Here is an 18,850-nt window from a genome sequence, read left to right as displayed (position 1 = left end):
GAGAGAGAGAGAGAGAGAGAGAGAGAGAGAGAGAGAGAGAGAGAGAGAAAGGGTGAGAGAGCTAGAAAGGGAGAGAGAGAGAAAAGTAACAACAATGACAAATGGTTTGATGAAGAATGCAAAAACCTAAGAAAGAAATTGAGAAACCTATTCGACCAAAAACAAATTCCAATTGGCTATACATAAACTCTTTAACATCATCCTCAGCTCTGGCATATTCCCCAATATTTGGAACCAAGGACTGATCACCCCAATCCACAAAAGTGGAGACAAATTTGACCCCAATAACTACAGTGTGATATGGGTCAACAGCAACCTTGGGAAGATCCTCTGCATTATCATTAACAGCAGGCTTGTACATCTCCTCAGCGAAAACAATGTACTGAGCAAATGTCAAATTGGCATTTAACCAAATTACCCGTACGACAGACCACGTATTCACCCTGCACACCCCAACTGACAAACAAACAAAACAAAGGCAAAGTCTTCTCATGCTTTGTTGATTTCAAAAAAGCTTTCAAATCAATTTGGCATGAGGGTCTGCTATACAAATTGATGGAAAGTGGTGTTGGGGGGGGGAAACATACGACATTATAAAATCCATGTAAACAAACAACAAGTGTGCTGTTAAAATTGACAAAAAACACACACATTCCTTTCCACAGGGCCAGGGGGTGAGACAGGGATGCAGCTTAAGCCCCACCCTCTTCAACATATATATCAACGAATTGGCGAGGGCACTAGAACAGTCTGCAGCACCCGACCTCATCCTACTAGAATTCAAATATTTACTGTTTGCTGATGATCTGGTGCTTCTGTCCCCAACCAAGGTGGGCCTGCAGCAGCACCTAGATCTTCTGCACAGATTCTGTCAGACCTGGGCCCTTACAGTAAATCTCAGTAAGACAAAAATAATGGTGTTCCCAAAAAGGTCCAGTTGCCAGGACCACAAATACAAATTCCATCTAGACGCCGTTGCCCTAGAGCACACAAAAAACTATACATACCTCGGCCTAAACATCAGCACCACAGGTAACATCCACAAAGCTGTGAACGATCTGAGAATCAAGGCAAGAAGGGCCTTCTATGCCATCAAAACGAACTTAAAATTCGACATACCAATTAGGATCTGGCTGAAAATACTTGAATCAGTTATAGAAACCATTGCCCTTTATGGTTGTGAGGTCTGGGGTCCGCTCACCAACCAAGAATTCACAAAATGGGACAAAATCCAGAAAAGAGCCGTTAAATTCTACAACCACCTAAAATGTAGCGGTTCCCAAACCTTCCATAACAAAGCCATCACCTACAGAGAAATGAACCTGGAGAAGAGCCCCCTAAGCAAGCTGGTCCTGGGGCTCTGTTCACAAACACAAACAAACCCCACAGAGCCCCAGGACAGCAACACAATTAGACCCAACCAAATCATGAGAAAACAAAAAGATAATGACTTGTCACATTGGAAAGAATTTATAAAAAATCTGATCAAACTACAATGCTATTTGGCCCTAAACAGAGAGTACACAGTGGCAGAATACCTGACCACTGTGACTGACCCAAAATTAAGTTAAGCTTTGACTATGTGCAGACTCAGTGAGCATAGCCTTGCTTTTGAGAAAGGCCGCTGAAGGCAGACCTGGCTCTCAAGAGAAGACAGGCTATGTGCACATTGCCCGCAAAATGAGGTGGAAACTGAGCTGCACTTCCTAACTTCCTGCCAAATGAATGACCATATTAGAGACACATACAGTGAGGGAAAAAAGTATTTGATCCCCTGCTGATTTTGTACGTTTGCCCACTGACAAAGACATGATCAGTCTATAATTTTAATGGTAGGTTTATTTGAACAGTGAGAGACAGAATAACAACAACAAAAAATCCAGAAAAACTCATGTCAAAAATTTTATAAATTGATTTGCATTTTAATGAGGGAAATAAGTATTTGACCCCTCTGCAAAACATGACTTAGTACTTGGTGGCAAAACCCTTGTTGGCAATCACAGAGGTCAGACGTTTCTTGTAGTTGGCCACCAGGTTTGCACACATCTCAGGAGGGATTTTGTCCCACTACTCTTTGCAGATCTTCTCCAAGTCATTAAGGTTTCGAGGCTGACGTTTGGCAACTCGAACCTTCAGCTCCCTCCACAGATTTTCTATGGGATTAAGGTCTGGAGACTGGCTAGGCCACTCCAGGACCTTAATGTGCTTCTTCTTGAGCCACTCCTTTGTTGCCTTGGCCGTGTGTGTTGGGTCATTGTCATGCTGGAACACCCATCCACGACCCATTTTCAATGCCCTGGCTGAGGGAAGGAGGTTCTCACCCAAGATTTGACGGTACATGGCCCCGTCCATCGTCCCTTTGATGCGGTGAAGTTTTCCTGTCACCTTAGCAGAAAAACCCCCCCAAAGCATAATGTTTCCACCTCCATGTTTGACGGTGGGGATGGTGTTCTTGGGGTCATAGGCGTAGGGTGTTACCAGGGTGTTACCAATTGTTTTCTTGGTGACTATGGTCCCAGCTGCCTTGAGATCATTGAAAAGATCCTCCCGTGTAGTTCTGGGCTGATTCCTCACCGTTCTCATGATCATTGCAACTCCACGAGGTGAGATCTTGCATGGAGCCCCAGGCCGAGGGAGATTGACAGTTATTTTGTGTTTCTTCCATTTGCAAATAATCGCACCAACTGTTGTCACCTTCTCACTAAGCTGCTTGGTGATGGTATTGTAGCCCATTCCAGCCTTGTGTAGATCTACAATCTTGTCCCTGACATCCTTGGAGAGCTCTTTGGTCTTGGCCATGGTGGAGAGTTTGGAATCTGATTGATTGATTGCTTCTGTGGACAGGTGTCTTTTATACAGGTAGCAAACTGAGATTAGGAGCACTCCCTTTAAGAGTGTGCTCCTAATCTCAGCTCGTTATCTGTATAAAAGACACCTGGGAGCCAGAAATCTTTCTGATTGAGAGGGGGTCAAATACTTATTCCCTCATTAAAATGCAAATCAATTTATACAATTTTTGACATGCGTTTTTCTGGATTTTTTTGTTGTTATTCTGTCTCTCACTGTTCAAATAAACCTACCATTAAAATTATAGACTGATCATGTCTTTGTCAGTGGGCAAACGTACAAAATCAGCAGGGGATCAAATACTTTTTTCCCTCACTGTACTTCCCTCAAATTTAACAGACCCACAAAGATTTCGAAAACAAATCCAATTTTGATAAACTCCCATATCTACTGCGTGAAATACCACAGTGTGCCATAACAGCAGCAAGATTTGTGACCAGTTGCCACAAGAAAAGAGCAACCAGTGAAGAACAAACACCATTGTAAATACAACCTATATTTATGTTGATTTATTTTCCCTTTTGTACTTTAACTATTTGCACATCATTAAAACGCTGTATATAGACATAAAATGACTTTTGGAATGTCTTTATTATTTTGGAACTTGTGTGAGTGTAATGTTTACTGTTCATTTTGTATTGTTTATTTCACTTTTGTTTACTATCTACTTCACTTGCTTTGGCAATGTTAACATACGTTTCCCATGCCAATAAAGCCCCTTAAATTGAATTGAATTGAGAGAGAGAAAGAGAGAGGGAGCGACAGGGATGTAGAGAGAAGGAGAGAGGAGAGAGAGAGGGGCTACCACCCCACCACAGGGGAGGAAAGCTGCGTGCCAGCAGTCATGGCAAAAACAGTGTTTTGGAGAAGAATCTGCTTCAGTCTGATTAGACTGAGCGGATGTCCCCTCTCCCCTTTTCTGATGAGGTTATAGAGAGATATCCCCTCTCCCCTGTTCTGATGAGGTTATAGAGGGATGTCCCCTCTCCCCTGTTCTGAGGAGGTTAAAGAGGGATGTCCCCTCTGCCCTGTTCTGATGAGGTTATAGCGAGATGTCCCCTCTCCCCTGTTCTGATGAGGTTATAGAGGGATGTCCCCTCTCCCCTGTTCTGATGAGGTTATAGAGGGATGTCCCCTCTGCCCTGTTCTGATGAGGTTATAGAGGGTTGTCCCCTCTCCCCTGTTCTGATGAGGTTATAGAGGGATGTCCCCTCTGCCCTGTTCTGATGAGGTTATAGAGGGATGTCCCCTCTCCCCTGTTCTGATGAGGTTATAGAGGGATGTCCCCTCTGCCCTGTTCTGATGAGGTTATAGAGGGATGTCCCCTCTGCCCTGTTCTGATGAGGTTATAGCGAGATGTCCCCTCTCCCCTGTTCTGATGAGGTTATAGAGGGATGTCCCCTCTCCCCTGTTCTGATGAGTTTGGGGAGATGCTTCAGTATAGATGTGTCAGGGACAGAATGGGGGAGTGGTTAGCCATTTCAGTTCCAATGGTTGTGTCCCAAATGGCACCCTATTCCCTACATAGTACACTACTTTTGATCAGAGCCCAATGGGAATAGGGTTTAATTTGGGACGCATCCAATTTGTCATGGTCAGCCTGTGACCCTAGTTAACGCTCTAGCCAAAGGAACCGCCCCAAATTGCCCCCGTTCCCTATTTAGTGCACTAAAAGTAGTTGACTATTTAGGGAATAGGGTGCCATTTGGGATGCTTGCCTCACCCTTAGCCAGTGGCAGCCTCGTTTACTCTGACTTGAGATGCAAGACACACAGCTTAGGCAGGAAGAAACCATTCACAGCTCCCTGCTGCTGCGTCTACTCTCCTCTGGCACGCATGCACGCACGCACACACACACACACACGCACGCACGCACGCACGCACGCACGCACGCACGCACGCACACACACACACACACACACACACACACACACACACACACACACACACACACACACACTCACATCCTGCTCCAACAGTCAACCCAAGGCTCAATATCTCTGTTATGTCCTTTGTTTATTCCAACCCAGAGAAGAGAGGAAGAGAAGAGAAGTTGTTAACAGACGGACAGACACTTAGTAACCAAGAGGTTTAAGGCCTGCTGGGTCGTCTAGTCTCCGTTTATTTGGTGTTATTTTTTGGTCAGCTGAGGCAGTGTGGGTTTTGGCTGTCCTTTACATTGTGGATTACAGGCTGCTTAACCTTTAAGATTCATTCTCCATCATTCTCTCTAATGTGTCCTTCCAAAGGTGCTTCTTAACCTCTAGACTACACACACACACACACACACACACACATGCAGACATTGACACACACGCAGGCGCAAACACACAGGGAGAGAGATATATTTTAGGCAGAGGAAGAGAGAGAGAGAAATAATGAGAGAATAAAGAGACAACACTGGAGCGAGTGAGAGAGACTGAAACAGGCTGTCTGGAAGGGAGAGAGACTGAAACAGGCTGTCTGGAAGGGAGAGAGACTGAAACAGGCTGTCTGGAAGCGAGAGAGACTGCAACAGGCTGTCTGGAAGCGAGAGAGACTGAAACAGGCTGTCTGGAAGGAAGAGAGACTGAAACAGGCTGTCTGGAAGGGAGAGAGACAGTAACAGGCTGTCTGGAAGCGAGAGAGACTGAAACAGGCTGTCTGGAAGGGAGAGAGACAGTAACAGGCTGTCTGGAAGGGAGAGAGACTGAAACAGGCTGTCTGGAAGGGAGAGAGACTGAAACAGGCTGTCTGGAAGGGAGAGAGACTGAAACAGGCTGTCTGGAAGGAAGAGAGACAGTAACAGGCTGTCTGGAAGGAAGAGAGACAGTAACAGGCTGTGGAAGAGAGACAGTAACAGGCTGTATGGAAGGAAGAGAGACTGAAACAGGCTGTCTGGAAGGAAGAGAGACTGAAACAGGCTGTCTGGAAGGAAGAGAGACTGAAACAGGCTGTATGGAAGGAAGAGAGACTGAAACAGGCTGTATGGAAGGGAGACAGCAAAAGGCTGTCTGACTGGGAACCTGATGGGTTAGAAAAACGGCCACTTGAGGATTGGTAGAGTGAATGTAAGCGCTCTAAATTGTCAGAGACTGCAACATTTCACATTTCACTAAGTTCCCTTCCCCACACTGACCTTTCTCATATTTAACTCTGAGACCCATCTATTGTCAGTGAACCTTTCCTCTGCAGGAAGGGGAATGTAGTTAACATTCAGAGAGCCGGGCCTCCACGTTCTATTGACTGTATTGTAGATTCAGAGATTCTACAGGGAGAGGAGGAAGAGTGTGTGCCACTGTGTCTGTGGCAGAAAGGTCTAGAAAGAGAAGCAGATGCAGGCGGACAGGCTCATACACACATCCTCCCAGACAGTTCTGCAGCATAGAAACTCATGCTCATACAGTAGTTGTGGTCAGCTCTGCCATTAAAAGACCAACGAAATATGTCACACCAATACAGAATTTGTCTTAAATAGTAAGAATGACTTTCAAACACAAGTCTTAGAAGAACCATATACAACTGTCGGGTGTTTGAAGTTCCTCTTTGATGCCTTCAGTTTTACTTCTCTGTAGAAATTAAATTAAATGTTTTAATTATTTATGTAACAAGTAAAGTCCATCAAATGTAAAGTCAAAAATCCTTTGAAACTGATTTGAGGAATGAGTCTGTTGGTTAGTTTGACTGTCAGGGAAATATGAATAATATGTGTTGTGATGTATACAGACCCACTGTTACTTATCACCACTGCAGCCAGAGAATGTAAGGCTGTCCCAAATAACACCCTATTTAGTGCACTACTTTTGACCAGGTTCCATAAGTCTCTGGTCAAAAGTAGTGAACTGTATAGGGAATAGAATGTCATTTGTAAAATAAAATAAATAAAATAAAAATAAATAAAAATAATTTGGTACAGACTAAGTTATTTCTATAATTCATTATACTGTAGACTCTTGCTAACTACTTTTGGCATACACATGCTGCATCATATGGAAACGGCAAGGTCACACTCAGAGTCTTATGCAGGGTGGCAGTTGGATAAGGCATGTTTGAAATTCATGTTACGGTTCGTACATAACACACAGTCAGTTAGACACCACGACAACAGGATAGGAAGTGACAGTGTTTCCTTGACGACACCTACCACCCATTTCATACCTGTCTGTAACACTATCCCTCACGACAACATCCATCAAAGCTATAAACCTACCTACAGCTGTGGCTCTCTGTCTAAGCATTGATGATTAATAGCAGATCTGCTAAACAAGTGTTTATCACAGTAGAACTGAATCCAACATTTTGATTCAATAATGCCAGTGATACCAGTGGTGTATGACTCTGTACCATAGTGCCAGTGATACCAGTGGTGTATGACTCTGTGCCATAGTGCCAGTGATACCAGTGGTGTATGACTCTGTGCCATAGTGCCAGTGATACCAGTGGTGTATGACTCTGTGCCATAGTGCCAGTGATACCAGTGGTGTATGACTCTGTGCCATAGTGCCAGTGATACCAGTGGTGTATGACTCTGTGCCATAGTGCCAGTGATACCAGTGGTGTATGACTCTGTGCCATAGTGCCAGTGATACCAGTGGTGTATGACTCTGTGCCATAGTGCCAGTGATACCAGTGGTGTATGACTCTGTGCCATAGTGCCAGTGATACCAGTGGTGTATGACTCTGTGCCATAGTGCCAGTGATACCAGTGGTGTATGACTCTGTGCCATAGTGCCAGTGATACCAGTGGTGTATGACTCTGTGCCATAGTGCCAGTGATACCAGTGGTGTATGACTCTGTGCCATAGTGCCAGTGATACCAGTGGTGTATGACTCTGTGCCATAGTGCCAGTGATACCAGTGGTGTATGACTCTGTACCATAGTGCCAGTGATACCAGTGGTGTATGACTCTGTGCCATAGTGCCAGTGATACCAGTGGTGTATGACTCTGTGCCATAGTGCCAGTGATACCAGTGGTGTATGACTCTGTGCCATAGTGCCAGTGATACCAGTGGTGTATGACTCTGTACCATAGTGCCAGTGATACCAGTGGTGTATGACTCTGTGCCATAGTGCCAGTGATACCAGTCGTGTATGACTCTGTGCCATAGTGCCAGTGATACCAGTGGTGTATGACTCTGTACCATAGTGCCAGTGATACCAGTGGTGTATGACTCTGTGCCATAGTGCCAGTGATACCAGTGGTGTATGACTCTGTGCCATAGTGCCAGTGATACCAGTGGTGTATGACTCTGTACCATAGTGCCAGTGATACCAGTGGTGTATGACTCTGTGCCATAGTGCCAGTGATACCAGTGGTGTATGACTCTGTACCATAGCATAGTGCCAGTGATACCAGTGGTGTATGACTCTGTGCCATAGTGCCAGTGATACCAGTGGTGTATGACTCTGTGCCATAGTGCCAGTGATACCAGTGGTGTATGACTCTGTGCCATAGTGCCAGTGATACCAGTGGTGTATGACTCTGTGCCATAGTGCCAGTGATACCAGTGGTGTATGACTCTGTGCCAGTCTACCCTCAATAACAGTGTTGTTACATAATGAGTCTTTATAAAAAAATATATATCTTCTGTTTGATATCATATCTGTTGTAAATGTATCTAAACTAAGACGTATCTAAGGTCATTTCCGAGTTACCAGATGTCAGACAAAAACTTGTTTCTGTAAACAATCATTATCCAACATGACTGTACATAATGTAGTGTATTGTAGTTCCTCTCTCCTCTTCTCTGTCTTGACAAACATGCTATTTTGAATTTCTTGTGCTCCTCTGTGTCTCTCCCTGTTAATAGGGGCACATGCCAAAAAACAGACCGAGGACTTATCGGGTAACGATGGCGATGAAGACGAAGGTATTTTCCTTTGGTGACCAAAATATGGTTTATCCAGTTATAGTAAATACATCATTATGGTCTTATTTGGTTGATTAATCGTCATGTTTCTTGATTTATAGTCAAGTATTTTTACAGCTATGAATGCAACCAACCATCAACCAATTAGCCATCATCATGCACTTCAGTTCTGCATCACATTTAAGCAAATTCTGTTATAAAGTGTGTGTGTGTGTGCGCTTGTGTGTGCGTGCGTGTGTGTGTGTGTGTGTGTGTGTAATTGTCTGCTGTACTTTTCTCAAGTAAGAATATGTTCCTTCATCTTGAATTTCAGTTGCCACAAAGAATCTTACTCTGCTGAATGTCTTGTGGTCCTCTGTAGCTCAGCTGGTAGAGCACGGCGCTTGTAACTCCAAGGTGGTGGGTTCGATCCCCGGGACCACCCATACACACAAAAAAATTAATGTATGCATTCATGACTGTAAGTGGCTTTGGATAAAAGCGTCTGCTAAATGGCATATTATTATTGTTCAGGCAGCAGCTGAGTAAAGCGACTACCATCCCTCTGAACCAGTGTAATGTCCTCCTGTAGAGAGATTGATAGTAGTAGAGTAGCTACCGAGCTAAACGTCCTCAGGTGTTGAAGAAGACAGTACTATTAGCTGTGATAATGACATGGTAGTGAAAGTTGACCAGCGGTATGATACATACACACACTCAGACACACACACTCAAACGCTCACACAGACACACACTGTGATAACAGCCTGTTAACCAGGCCTGCCAACAGAAGGAGTGGTCTCTACAGATGGTCATACTGTCAACAATCTATCTGTTGATAAGCAACTGCTTGCTAACGTTACGGTTAGGGTTAGAATAAGAGTTCAGGGAAGGGTTAGGGTTAGGGTTAGAATAAGATTTCGGGGAAGGGTTAGGGTTAGGCTAAGTGTTGGGTAAGGATAAGGGTTAAGGTTAGGGCTGGGGTTAGGGTTAGTAGATAGTTAATTTGAAATGCTACTGATAGTCTGTAGATAGTCTGTAGAGATGGATGGACTGTCCAAATAAAGTGATACGGATAGACGGAATGAGGAAGAGGAGGGGGGGATCAGGTCTTCTAGTGAAGAGGATTAAGAAGGAGAGAGGGAATGAGGGAAGAGGAGGGGGGGATCAGGTCTTCTAGTGAAGAGGATTAAGAAGGAGAGAGGGAACGAGGGAAGAGGAGGGGGGATCAGGTCTTCTAGTGAAGAGGATTAAGAAGGAGAGAGGGAACGAGGGAAGAGGAGGGGGGATCAGGTCTTCTAGTGAAGAGGATTAAGAAGGAGAGAGAGAACGAGGGAAGAGGAGGGGGGATCAGGTCTTCTCGTGAAGAGGATTAAGAAGGAGAGAGGGAACGAGGGAAGAGGAGGGGGGATCAGGTCTTCTAGTGAAGAGGATTAAGAAGGAGAGAGCGAACGAGGGAAGAGGAGAGAGAGAAAAAATTAGAAGTTTCTGCACAGCAATTTCATTGTTAACTTTCCATATTTATCTTGGGATATTTTCGGCTCAGGGTGGATCTTTAGATTAGGATTAAGAGATGATTCACTATAGCGACAGAAACGGCTTCAGTCCCCAAATATAAACCAAACCCCTGTTGTTGATGTTGTTGATGTTGTTGTTGTTGTTGTTGTTGTTGTTCCTGCCTTGTGTTCCCAGGGTGAGGGCTTGAACAGGTGATAGATACAGTATGTAAGCTATCTTGGTAAAGCCCCTGCTTATATGGGGTGTGTGTGTTAGGTGTGTGTGTTTGTGTGTGTATGTGTGTGTCTGTGTGTGTGTGTGTGTGCGTGTGTATGTGTGTGTGTGTGTGTGTGTGTGTGTGTGTGTGTGTGTGTGTGTGTGTGTGTGTGTGTATGTGTGTGTGTGTGTCTGCGTGCGTGTGTATTGTATGCTTGCTTGTGTTTGCATGCACAGGTTATGATTACGTTTTTGTGTTGAGGTAGACAATACATGACAAAGGTACATGGATCCTGTGGTGTTGAGGTGGTCAACACATGACAAAGGTACATGGATCCTGTAGTGTTGAGGTGGTCAATACATGACAAAGGTACATGGATCATGTAGTGTTGAGGTGGTCAATACATGACAAAGGTACATGGATCCTGTAGTGTTGAGGTGGTCAATACATGAAAAAGGTACATGGATACTGTAGAATTGAGGTAGGTACATGGATCCTGTAGTGTTGAGGTAGTCAATACATGACAAAGGTACATGGATCCTGTAGTGTTGAATGATGGCTGCCGTTTTACAGCCCTCTAACCAATTGTACTATTATGTGTGTTTTTTCGCGTTATTTGTAATTTATTCTGTACATAATGTTTCTGCCACCGTCTCTTATGACCAAAAATAGCTTCTGGATATTAGGACAGCGATTACTCACCTCGTATTGGACGAAGATTTTTTCTTCAACGAGTCGGACGTGAAGGATATTCTACAGACAACCGACAAGGCCCAAATCTCTGTCATTCGCATGAGAAAAAGACAGACATCGTGGACGTAGTTCGGGGTGCGTTGTAAGGATCTGACGGCGAGCGAGTAAGCTGCCTCTTCCATCAACCCTATTAGCCAATCTTCAATCATTTGAAAATAAATTGGATGACCTAAGATTAAGGTTATCCTACCAACGGGACATTAAAAACTGTAATAAATTATGTTTCACCGAGTCATGCTGAACGATGACATGGATAACATACAGCTGGCGGGATATACGCTACATCGGCAGGATAGAACGGCTGACTCCGGTAAGACAAGGGGTGGCGGTCTGTGTATATTTGTAAACAACAGCTGGTGCATAAAAACTTGTTCTACCTAATTTCTACCAGCATGTTAAATGTGCAACCAGAGGGAAAAAAACTCTAGAACAACATTACTCCACACACAGAGACGCGTACAAAGCTCTCCCTCGCCCTCCATTTGGCAAATCTGACCATAACTCTATCCTCCTGATTCCTGCTTATAAGCAAAAACTAAAGCAGGAAGCACCAGTGACTTGGTTAATAAGGAAGTGGTCAGATGACGTAGATGCTAAGCTACAGGACTGTTTTGCTAGCACAGACTGGAATATGTCATCGATGAGGTCATCCCCACAGTGACCGTACGTACATACCCCAACCAGAAGCCATGGATTACAGGCAACATCCGCACTGAGCTAAAGGGTAGAGCTTCCGCTTTCAAGGAGTGGGACTCTAACCCGGACACTTATTAGAAATCCGGCTATGCCCTCAGACAAACCATCAAACAGGGAAAGAGTCAATACAGGACTAAGATTGATTCGTGCTACACCGGCTCTGACGCTCGTTGGATGTGGCCGGGCTTGAAAACTATTACAGACTACAAAGGGAAGCACAGCCACGAGCTGCCCAGTGACACAAGCCTACCAGACGAGCTAAATTACTTCTATGCTCGCTTCGAGGCAAGCAACACTGAAGCATGCATGAGAGCATCAGCTTTTCCAGATGACTATGTGATCACGCTCTCCGTAGCCAATGTGAGTAAGACTTTTAAGCAGGTCAACATTCACAAGGCCGCAGGGCCAGACAGAATACCAGGACGTGTACTCCAAGCATGCGCTGGCCAACTGGCAAGTGTCTTCAGTGACATTTTCAACATGTCCCTGACTGAGTCTATAATACCAACATGTTTCATGCAGACCACCATAGTCCCTGTGCCCAAGAACACTATGATAACCTGCCTAAATGACTACCGACCTGTAGCACTCACGTCTGTAGCCATGAAGTGCTTTGAAAGGCTGGTCATGGCTCTCATCAACACCATTATCCCAGAAACACTAGACCCACTCCAATTTGCATACCGCCCCAACAGACCCACAGATGATTCAATCTCTATTGCACTCCACAGTGCCCTTTTCCACCTGGACAAGAGGAACACCTACGTGAGAATGCTATTCACTGACTACAGCTCAGCATTCAACACCATAGTGCCCTCAAAGCTCATCACTAAACTAAGGACCCTGGGACTAAACACCTCCCTCTGCAACTGGATCCTGGACTTCCTGACGGGCCGCCCCCAGGAGGTAAGGGTAGGTTTCAACATATCTGCCACGCTGATCCTCAACACAGGGGCCCCTCAGGAGTGCGTGCTCAGTTCCCTCCTGTACTCCCTGTTCACCCATGACTGCATGGCCAGGCACAACTCCAACACCATCATTAAGTTTGCCGACGACATAACAGTGGTAGGCCTGATCACCGACAACGACGAGACAGCCTATAGGGAGGAGGTCAGAGACCTGGCCGTGTGGTGCCAGGATAACAATCTCTCCCTCAACGTGATCAAGACAAAGGAGATGATTGTGGACTAAAGGAAAAAAAAGAGGACTGAGCACGCCCCCATTCTCATCGACGGGGCTGTAGTGGATCAGGTTGAGATCTTCAAGTTCCTTGGTGTCCACATCACCAACAAACTATCATGGTCCAAACACACCAAGACAGTCGTGAAGAGGGCACAACAAAGCCTATTCCCCCTCAGGAGACTGAAAAGATTTGGCATGGGTCCTCAGATCCTCAAAAAGTTCTACACCTGCACCATCGAGAGCATCCTGACTGGTTAAATCACCGCCTGGTCCTGTCATCCAGGACCTCTATACCAGGCGGTGTCAGAGGAAGGCCCTAAAAATTGTCAAAGACTCCAGCCACACTAGTCATAGACTGTTCTCTCTGCTACCGCACGGCAAGCGGTGCCGGAGCGTAAAGTCTAGGTCAAGAGGCTTCTTAACAGCGTCTACCCCCAAGCCATAAGACTCCTGAAAAGCTAATCATTGCTACCCATGGGCCCTGTGTAGCTCAGTTTGTAGAGCATGGCGCTTGCAACGCCAGGGTTGAGGGTTCGATTCCCACGGGGGGCCAGTATGAAAAAATTAAAATAATGTATGCACTCACTAACTGTAAGTAGCTCTCGATAAGAGCGTCTGCTAAATGACTAAAATGTGAAAATGTACCCGGACTATTTGCATTGCTCCCCAAGCCCCTATTTTACGGTGCTACTACTCTGTTTATTATTTATGCATAGTCACTTTAACTCTACCCACATGTACATATTACCTCAATTACCTCGACTAACCGGTGCCACCGCACATTGACTCTGTACCGGTACCCCTTGTATATAGCCTCCCTACTGTTATTTTATTTTACTGCTGCTCTTTAATTACATGTAATTATTTTCTATTTTTAATTTTTTACTTATCTATTTTTTACTTAACTTTTTTTATTTTCTTAAAAACTGTGTGGTTGGTTAAGGGCTTGTAAGTAAGCATTTCACTGTAAGGTCTACACCTGTTGTATTCGGCACATGGGGCAAATCAAAATTGATTTGATTTGATTTGTACATGGATCCTGTAGTGTTGAGGTAGGTATATGGATCCTGTAGTGTTGAGGTAGGTACATGGATACCGTAGTGTTGAGGTAGGGACATGGATACCGTAGTGTTGAGGTAGGGACATGGATACCGTAGTGTTGAGGTAGGGACATGGATACCGTAGTGTTGAGGTAGGTACATGGATACCGTAGTGTTGAGGTAGGGACATGGATACCGTAGTGTTGAGGTAGGGACATGGATACCGTAGTGTTGAGGTAGGGACATGGATACTGTAGTGTTGAGGTAGGTACATGTATACCGTAGTGTTGAGGTAGGGACATGGATACCGTAGTGTTGAGGTAGGGACATGGATACCGTAGTGTTGAGGTAGGGACATGGATACCGTAGTGTTGAGGTAGGGACATGGATACTGTAGTGTTGAGGTAGGTACATGTATACCGTAGTGTTGAGGTAGGGACATGGATACCGTAGTGTTGAGGTAGGGACATGGATACCGTAGTGTTGAGGTAGGGACATGGATACTGTAGTGTTGAGGTAGGGACATGGATACTGTAGTGTTGAGGTAGGGACATGGATACCGTAGTGTTGAGGTAGGGACATGGATACCGTAGTGTTGAGGTAGGGACATGGATACTGTAGTGTTGAGGTAGGTACATGGATCCTGTAGTGTTGAGGTAGGTACATGGATCCTGTAGTATTGAGGTAGGGACATGGATACTGTAGTGTTGAGGTAGGGACATGGATACCGTAGTGTTGAGGTAGGGACATGGATACTGTAGTGTTGAGGTAGGGACATGGATACCGTAGTGTTGAGGTAGGTACATGGATACTGTAGTGTTGAGGTAGGGACATGGATACTGTAGTGTTGAGGTAGGGACATGGATACTGTAGTGTTGAGGTAGGGACATGGATACTGTAGTGTTGAGGTAGGGACATGGATACCGTAGTGTTGAGGTAGGGACATGGATACTGTAGTCGACAGGAGTAAAAAGAAGACTTCAGTCTATGTAGACTGACCTTCAATCCATCATCATGTAACCCTCTTCTGTCCTGAGTGATACTGCTCACTATAAACACACTGTCCTGAGTGATACTGCTCACTATAAACACACTGTCCTGAGTGATACTGCTCACTATAAACACACTGTCCTGAGTGATACTGCTCACTATAAACACACTGTCCTGAGTGATACTGCTCACTATAAACACACTGTCCTGAGTGATACTGCTCACTACAAACACACTGTCCTGAGTGATACTGCTCACTATAAACACACTGTCCTGAGTGATACTGCTCACTATAAACACACTGTCCTGAGTGATACTGCTCACTATAAACACACTGTCCTGAGTGATTCTGCTCACTATAAACACACTGTCCTGAGTGATACTGCTCACTATAAACACACTGTCCTGAGTGATACTGCTCACTACCTCTGTTGGGTTTTAAGCCCAGCAGAGGTTCTCTGGCTCTAGGATGTTAAAGTGACTGTGGTTCCAGAGGAGCCCACCGAGACCCCAACCCCCCCTACACATACACACACAAACACAGTCGGGCCATAGATAGACTGAGGGTGATTTGGCTTCACATGCAACGTGTCGCCCCGGGCTTGACTGGAGAAACATCTGCGTGTCAGAGCAGTGTCATGACAACACTTCCTGCTCTCGGATCAGGGCCTGTGTGTGTGTGTGTGTGTGTGTGTGTGTGTGTGTGTGTGTGTGTGTGTGTGTGTGTGTGTGTGTGTGTGTGCGTGCGTGTGCGTGTGCGTCTGCGTGTAATTGCCATTCAGAATTGCTGACAAGTGCGGATCTCTTTGGCCGCCATCTCTTTGCATGCACTCTCTCTCTCTCTCTCTCTCTCTCTCTCTCTCTCTCTCTCTCTCTGAGCTGAGCTGAGCTGTTGTGCTAAACTAGCCTCGCTCAAAATGTGACAGGTCTTTTCTTTATTGAGCGAAACTAATGCTATTTACTGTGCATCACCGTTGAGGCAACCACAATAAACAACACAATGAGAGGGAGCTGAATCTCTGCTGCACCATGGCAGTGTGGCTAATGCTTGTGTGTGTTTATGTGTGTGTGTGTGTGTGTGTGTGTGTGTGTGTGTGTGTGTGTGTGTGTGTGTGTGTGTGTGTGTGTGTGTGTGTGTGTGACAGAGCTGCCCATCAATACCTAAACATGATTCAGAGGATGGCTCTTTGTTCATGGTGAATATGTCTTCATTGAAGTGAGATGGACCTGGAACTGAACTACGCTCTTCAGGGAGATGGAGACCTAGCTAACAGACAATAGCTACACAGAGAAGAGGAGACCTAGCTAGCAGGCAATAGCTACACAGAGAAGAGGAGACCTAGCTAGCAGGCAATAGCTACACAGAGAAGAGGAGACCTAGCTAGCAGGCAATAGCTACACAGAGGAGAGGAGACCTAGCTAGCAGGCAATAGCTACACAGAGAAGACATTAACATTTACATTTACGTCATTTAGCAGACACTCTTATCCAGAGCAACTTACAAATTGGTGCATTCACCTTATAGCCAGTGGGATAACCACTTTACACAATTTTTTTTTTTTTTTTTTTTTTTTTTTTTTTTGGGGGGGGGGAGAAGGATTACTTTATCCTATCCCAGGTATTCCTTAAAGAGGTGGGGTTTCAAGTGTCTCCGGAAGGTGGTGAGTGACCCCGCTGTCCTAGCGTCGTGAGGGATCTTGTTCCACCATTGGGGTGCCAGAGCAGCGAACAGTTTTGACTGGGCTGAGCGGGAACTGTGCTTCCGCAGAGGTAGGGGGGCCAGCAGGCCAGATGTGGATGAACGCAATGCCCTCGTTTGGGTGTAGGGACTGATCAGAGCCTGAAGGTACGGAGGTGCCGTTCCCCTCACAGTAGGCAAGCACCATGGTCTTGTAGCAGATGCGAGCTTCAACTGGAAGCCAGTGGAGTGTGCGGAGGAGCGGGGTGACGTGAGAGAACTTGGGAAGGTTGAACACCAGACGGGCTGCGGCATTCTGGATGAGTTGTAGGGGTTTAATGGCACAGGCAGGGAGCCCAGCCAACAGCGAGTTGCAGTAATCCAGACGAGAGATGACAAGTGCCTGGATTAAGACCTGTGCCGCTTCCTGTGTAAGGCAGGGTCGTACTCTCCGAATGTTGTAGAGCATGAACCTACAGGATCGGGTCACCGCCTTGATGTTAGCGGAGAACGACAGGGTGTTGTCCAGGGTCACGCCAAGGCTCTTCGCACTCTGGGAGGAGGACACAACGGAGTTGTCAACCGTGATGGCGAGATCATGGAACGGGCAGTCCTTCCCCGGGAGAAAGAGCAGCTCCGTCTTGCCGAGGTTCAGCTTGAGGTGGTGATCCGTCATCCACACTGATATGTCTGCCAGACATGCAGAGATGCGATTCGCCACCTGGTTATCAGAAGGGGGAAAGGAGAAGATTAGTTGTGTGTCGTCTGCGTAGCAATGATAGGAGAGGCCATGTGAGGATATGACAGAGCCAAGTGACTTGGTGTATAGTGAGAATATGGGGGCCTAGAACTGAGCCCTGGGGGACACCAGTGGTGAGAGCACATGGTGCGGAGACAGATTCTCGCCACGCCACTTGGTAGGAGCGACCGGTCAGGTAGGACGCAATCCAAGAGTGAGACGCGCCGGAGATTCCCAACTCGGAGAGGGTGGAGAGGAGGATCTGATGGTTCACAGTATCAAAGGCAGCAGACAGGTCTAAAATGACAAGAGCAGAGGAGAGAGAGTTAGCTTTAGCAGTGCGGAGAGCCTCCGTGACACAGAGAAGAGCAGTCTCAGTTGAATGACCAGTCTTGAAACCTGACTGGTTTGGATCAAGAAGGTCATTCTGAGAGAGATAGCAAGAGAGTTGGCTAGAGACGGCACGCTCAAGAGTTTTGGAGAGAAAAGAATGAAGGGATACTGGTCTGTAGTTGTTGACATCAGAGGGATCGAGTGTTGGTTTTTTGAGAAGGCTAGCTACACAGAGAAGAGGAGACCTAGCTAGCAGGCAATAGCTACACAGAGAAGAGGAGACCTAGCTATCAGGCAATAGCTACACAGAGAATATGAGACCTAGCTAGCAGGTAATAGCTACACAGAGAAGAGGAGACCTAGCTATCAGGCAATAGCTACACAGAGAAGAGGAGACCTGGCTAGCAGGCAATAGCTACACAGAGAAGAGGAGACCTAGCTAGCAGGTAATAGCTACACAGAGAAGAGGAGACCTAGCTAGCAGGTAATAGCTACACAGAGAAGAGGAGACCTAGCTAGCAGGCAATAGCTACACAGATAAGAGGAGACCTAGCTAGCAGGCAATAGCTACACAGAGAAGAGGAGATCTAGCTAGCAGTCAATAGCTACACAGAGAAGAGAATACCTAGCTAGCAGGCAATAGCTACACAGAGAAGAGACCTAGCTAGCAAGCAATAGCTACACAGAGAAGAGGAGACCTAGCTAGCAGGCTAGCTACACAGAGAAGAGGAGACCTAGCTAGCAGGCAATAGCTACACAGAGAAGAGGAGTCCTAGCTAACAGGCAATAGCTACACAGAGAAGAGGAGACCTAGCTAGCAGGCAATAGCTACACAGAGAGATGGAGACCTAGCTAGCAGGCAATAGCTACACAGAGAAGAGGAGAGACCTAGCTAGCAGGCAATAGCTACACAGAGAATAGGAGACCTAGCTAGCAGGCTAGCTACACAGAGAAGAGGAGACCTAGCTAGCAGGCTAGCTACACAGAGAAATGGAGACCTAGCTAGCAGGCAATAGCTACACAGAGAAGATTATACCTAGCTAGCAGGT

The 18,850-nt window shown here is 45.9% G+C and overlaps 1 protein-coding gene across 2 annotated transcripts in view; it reads left to right on the top strand.

The window, feature by feature from the left end:
- Positions 1–18,850, top strand: part of LOC121531188 (neuroligin-3) — a 383,312-nt gene that overhangs the window by 97,592 nt on the left and 266,870 nt on the right. Inside the window, exon 4 of one of the 2 annotated variants that reach the window (XM_041836455.1) lies at positions 8,638–8,697. The exons of the other annotated variant lie outside the window; for it this stretch is intronic. Within the exon in view, the coding sequence (XP_041692389.1) occupies positions 8,638–8,697 (60 nt within the window). The remainder of the gene's footprint in view (positions 1–8,637; positions 8,698–18,850) is intronic. 2 annotated transcript variants of the gene reach the window in all.

The sequence above is a fragment of the Coregonus clupeaformis genome, unplaced genomic scaffold, assembly GCF_020615455.1.
Source record: "Coregonus clupeaformis isolate EN_2021a unplaced genomic scaffold, ASM2061545v1 scaf0024, whole genome shotgun sequence".
In the NCBI taxonomy this organism is placed as follows: Eukaryota; Metazoa; Chordata; class Actinopteri; order Salmoniformes; family Salmonidae; genus Coregonus; species Coregonus clupeaformis.
The sequence above is the reverse complement of the archived record's forward strand: the minus strand, read 5'-3'. Positions and strand labels throughout refer to the sequence as shown.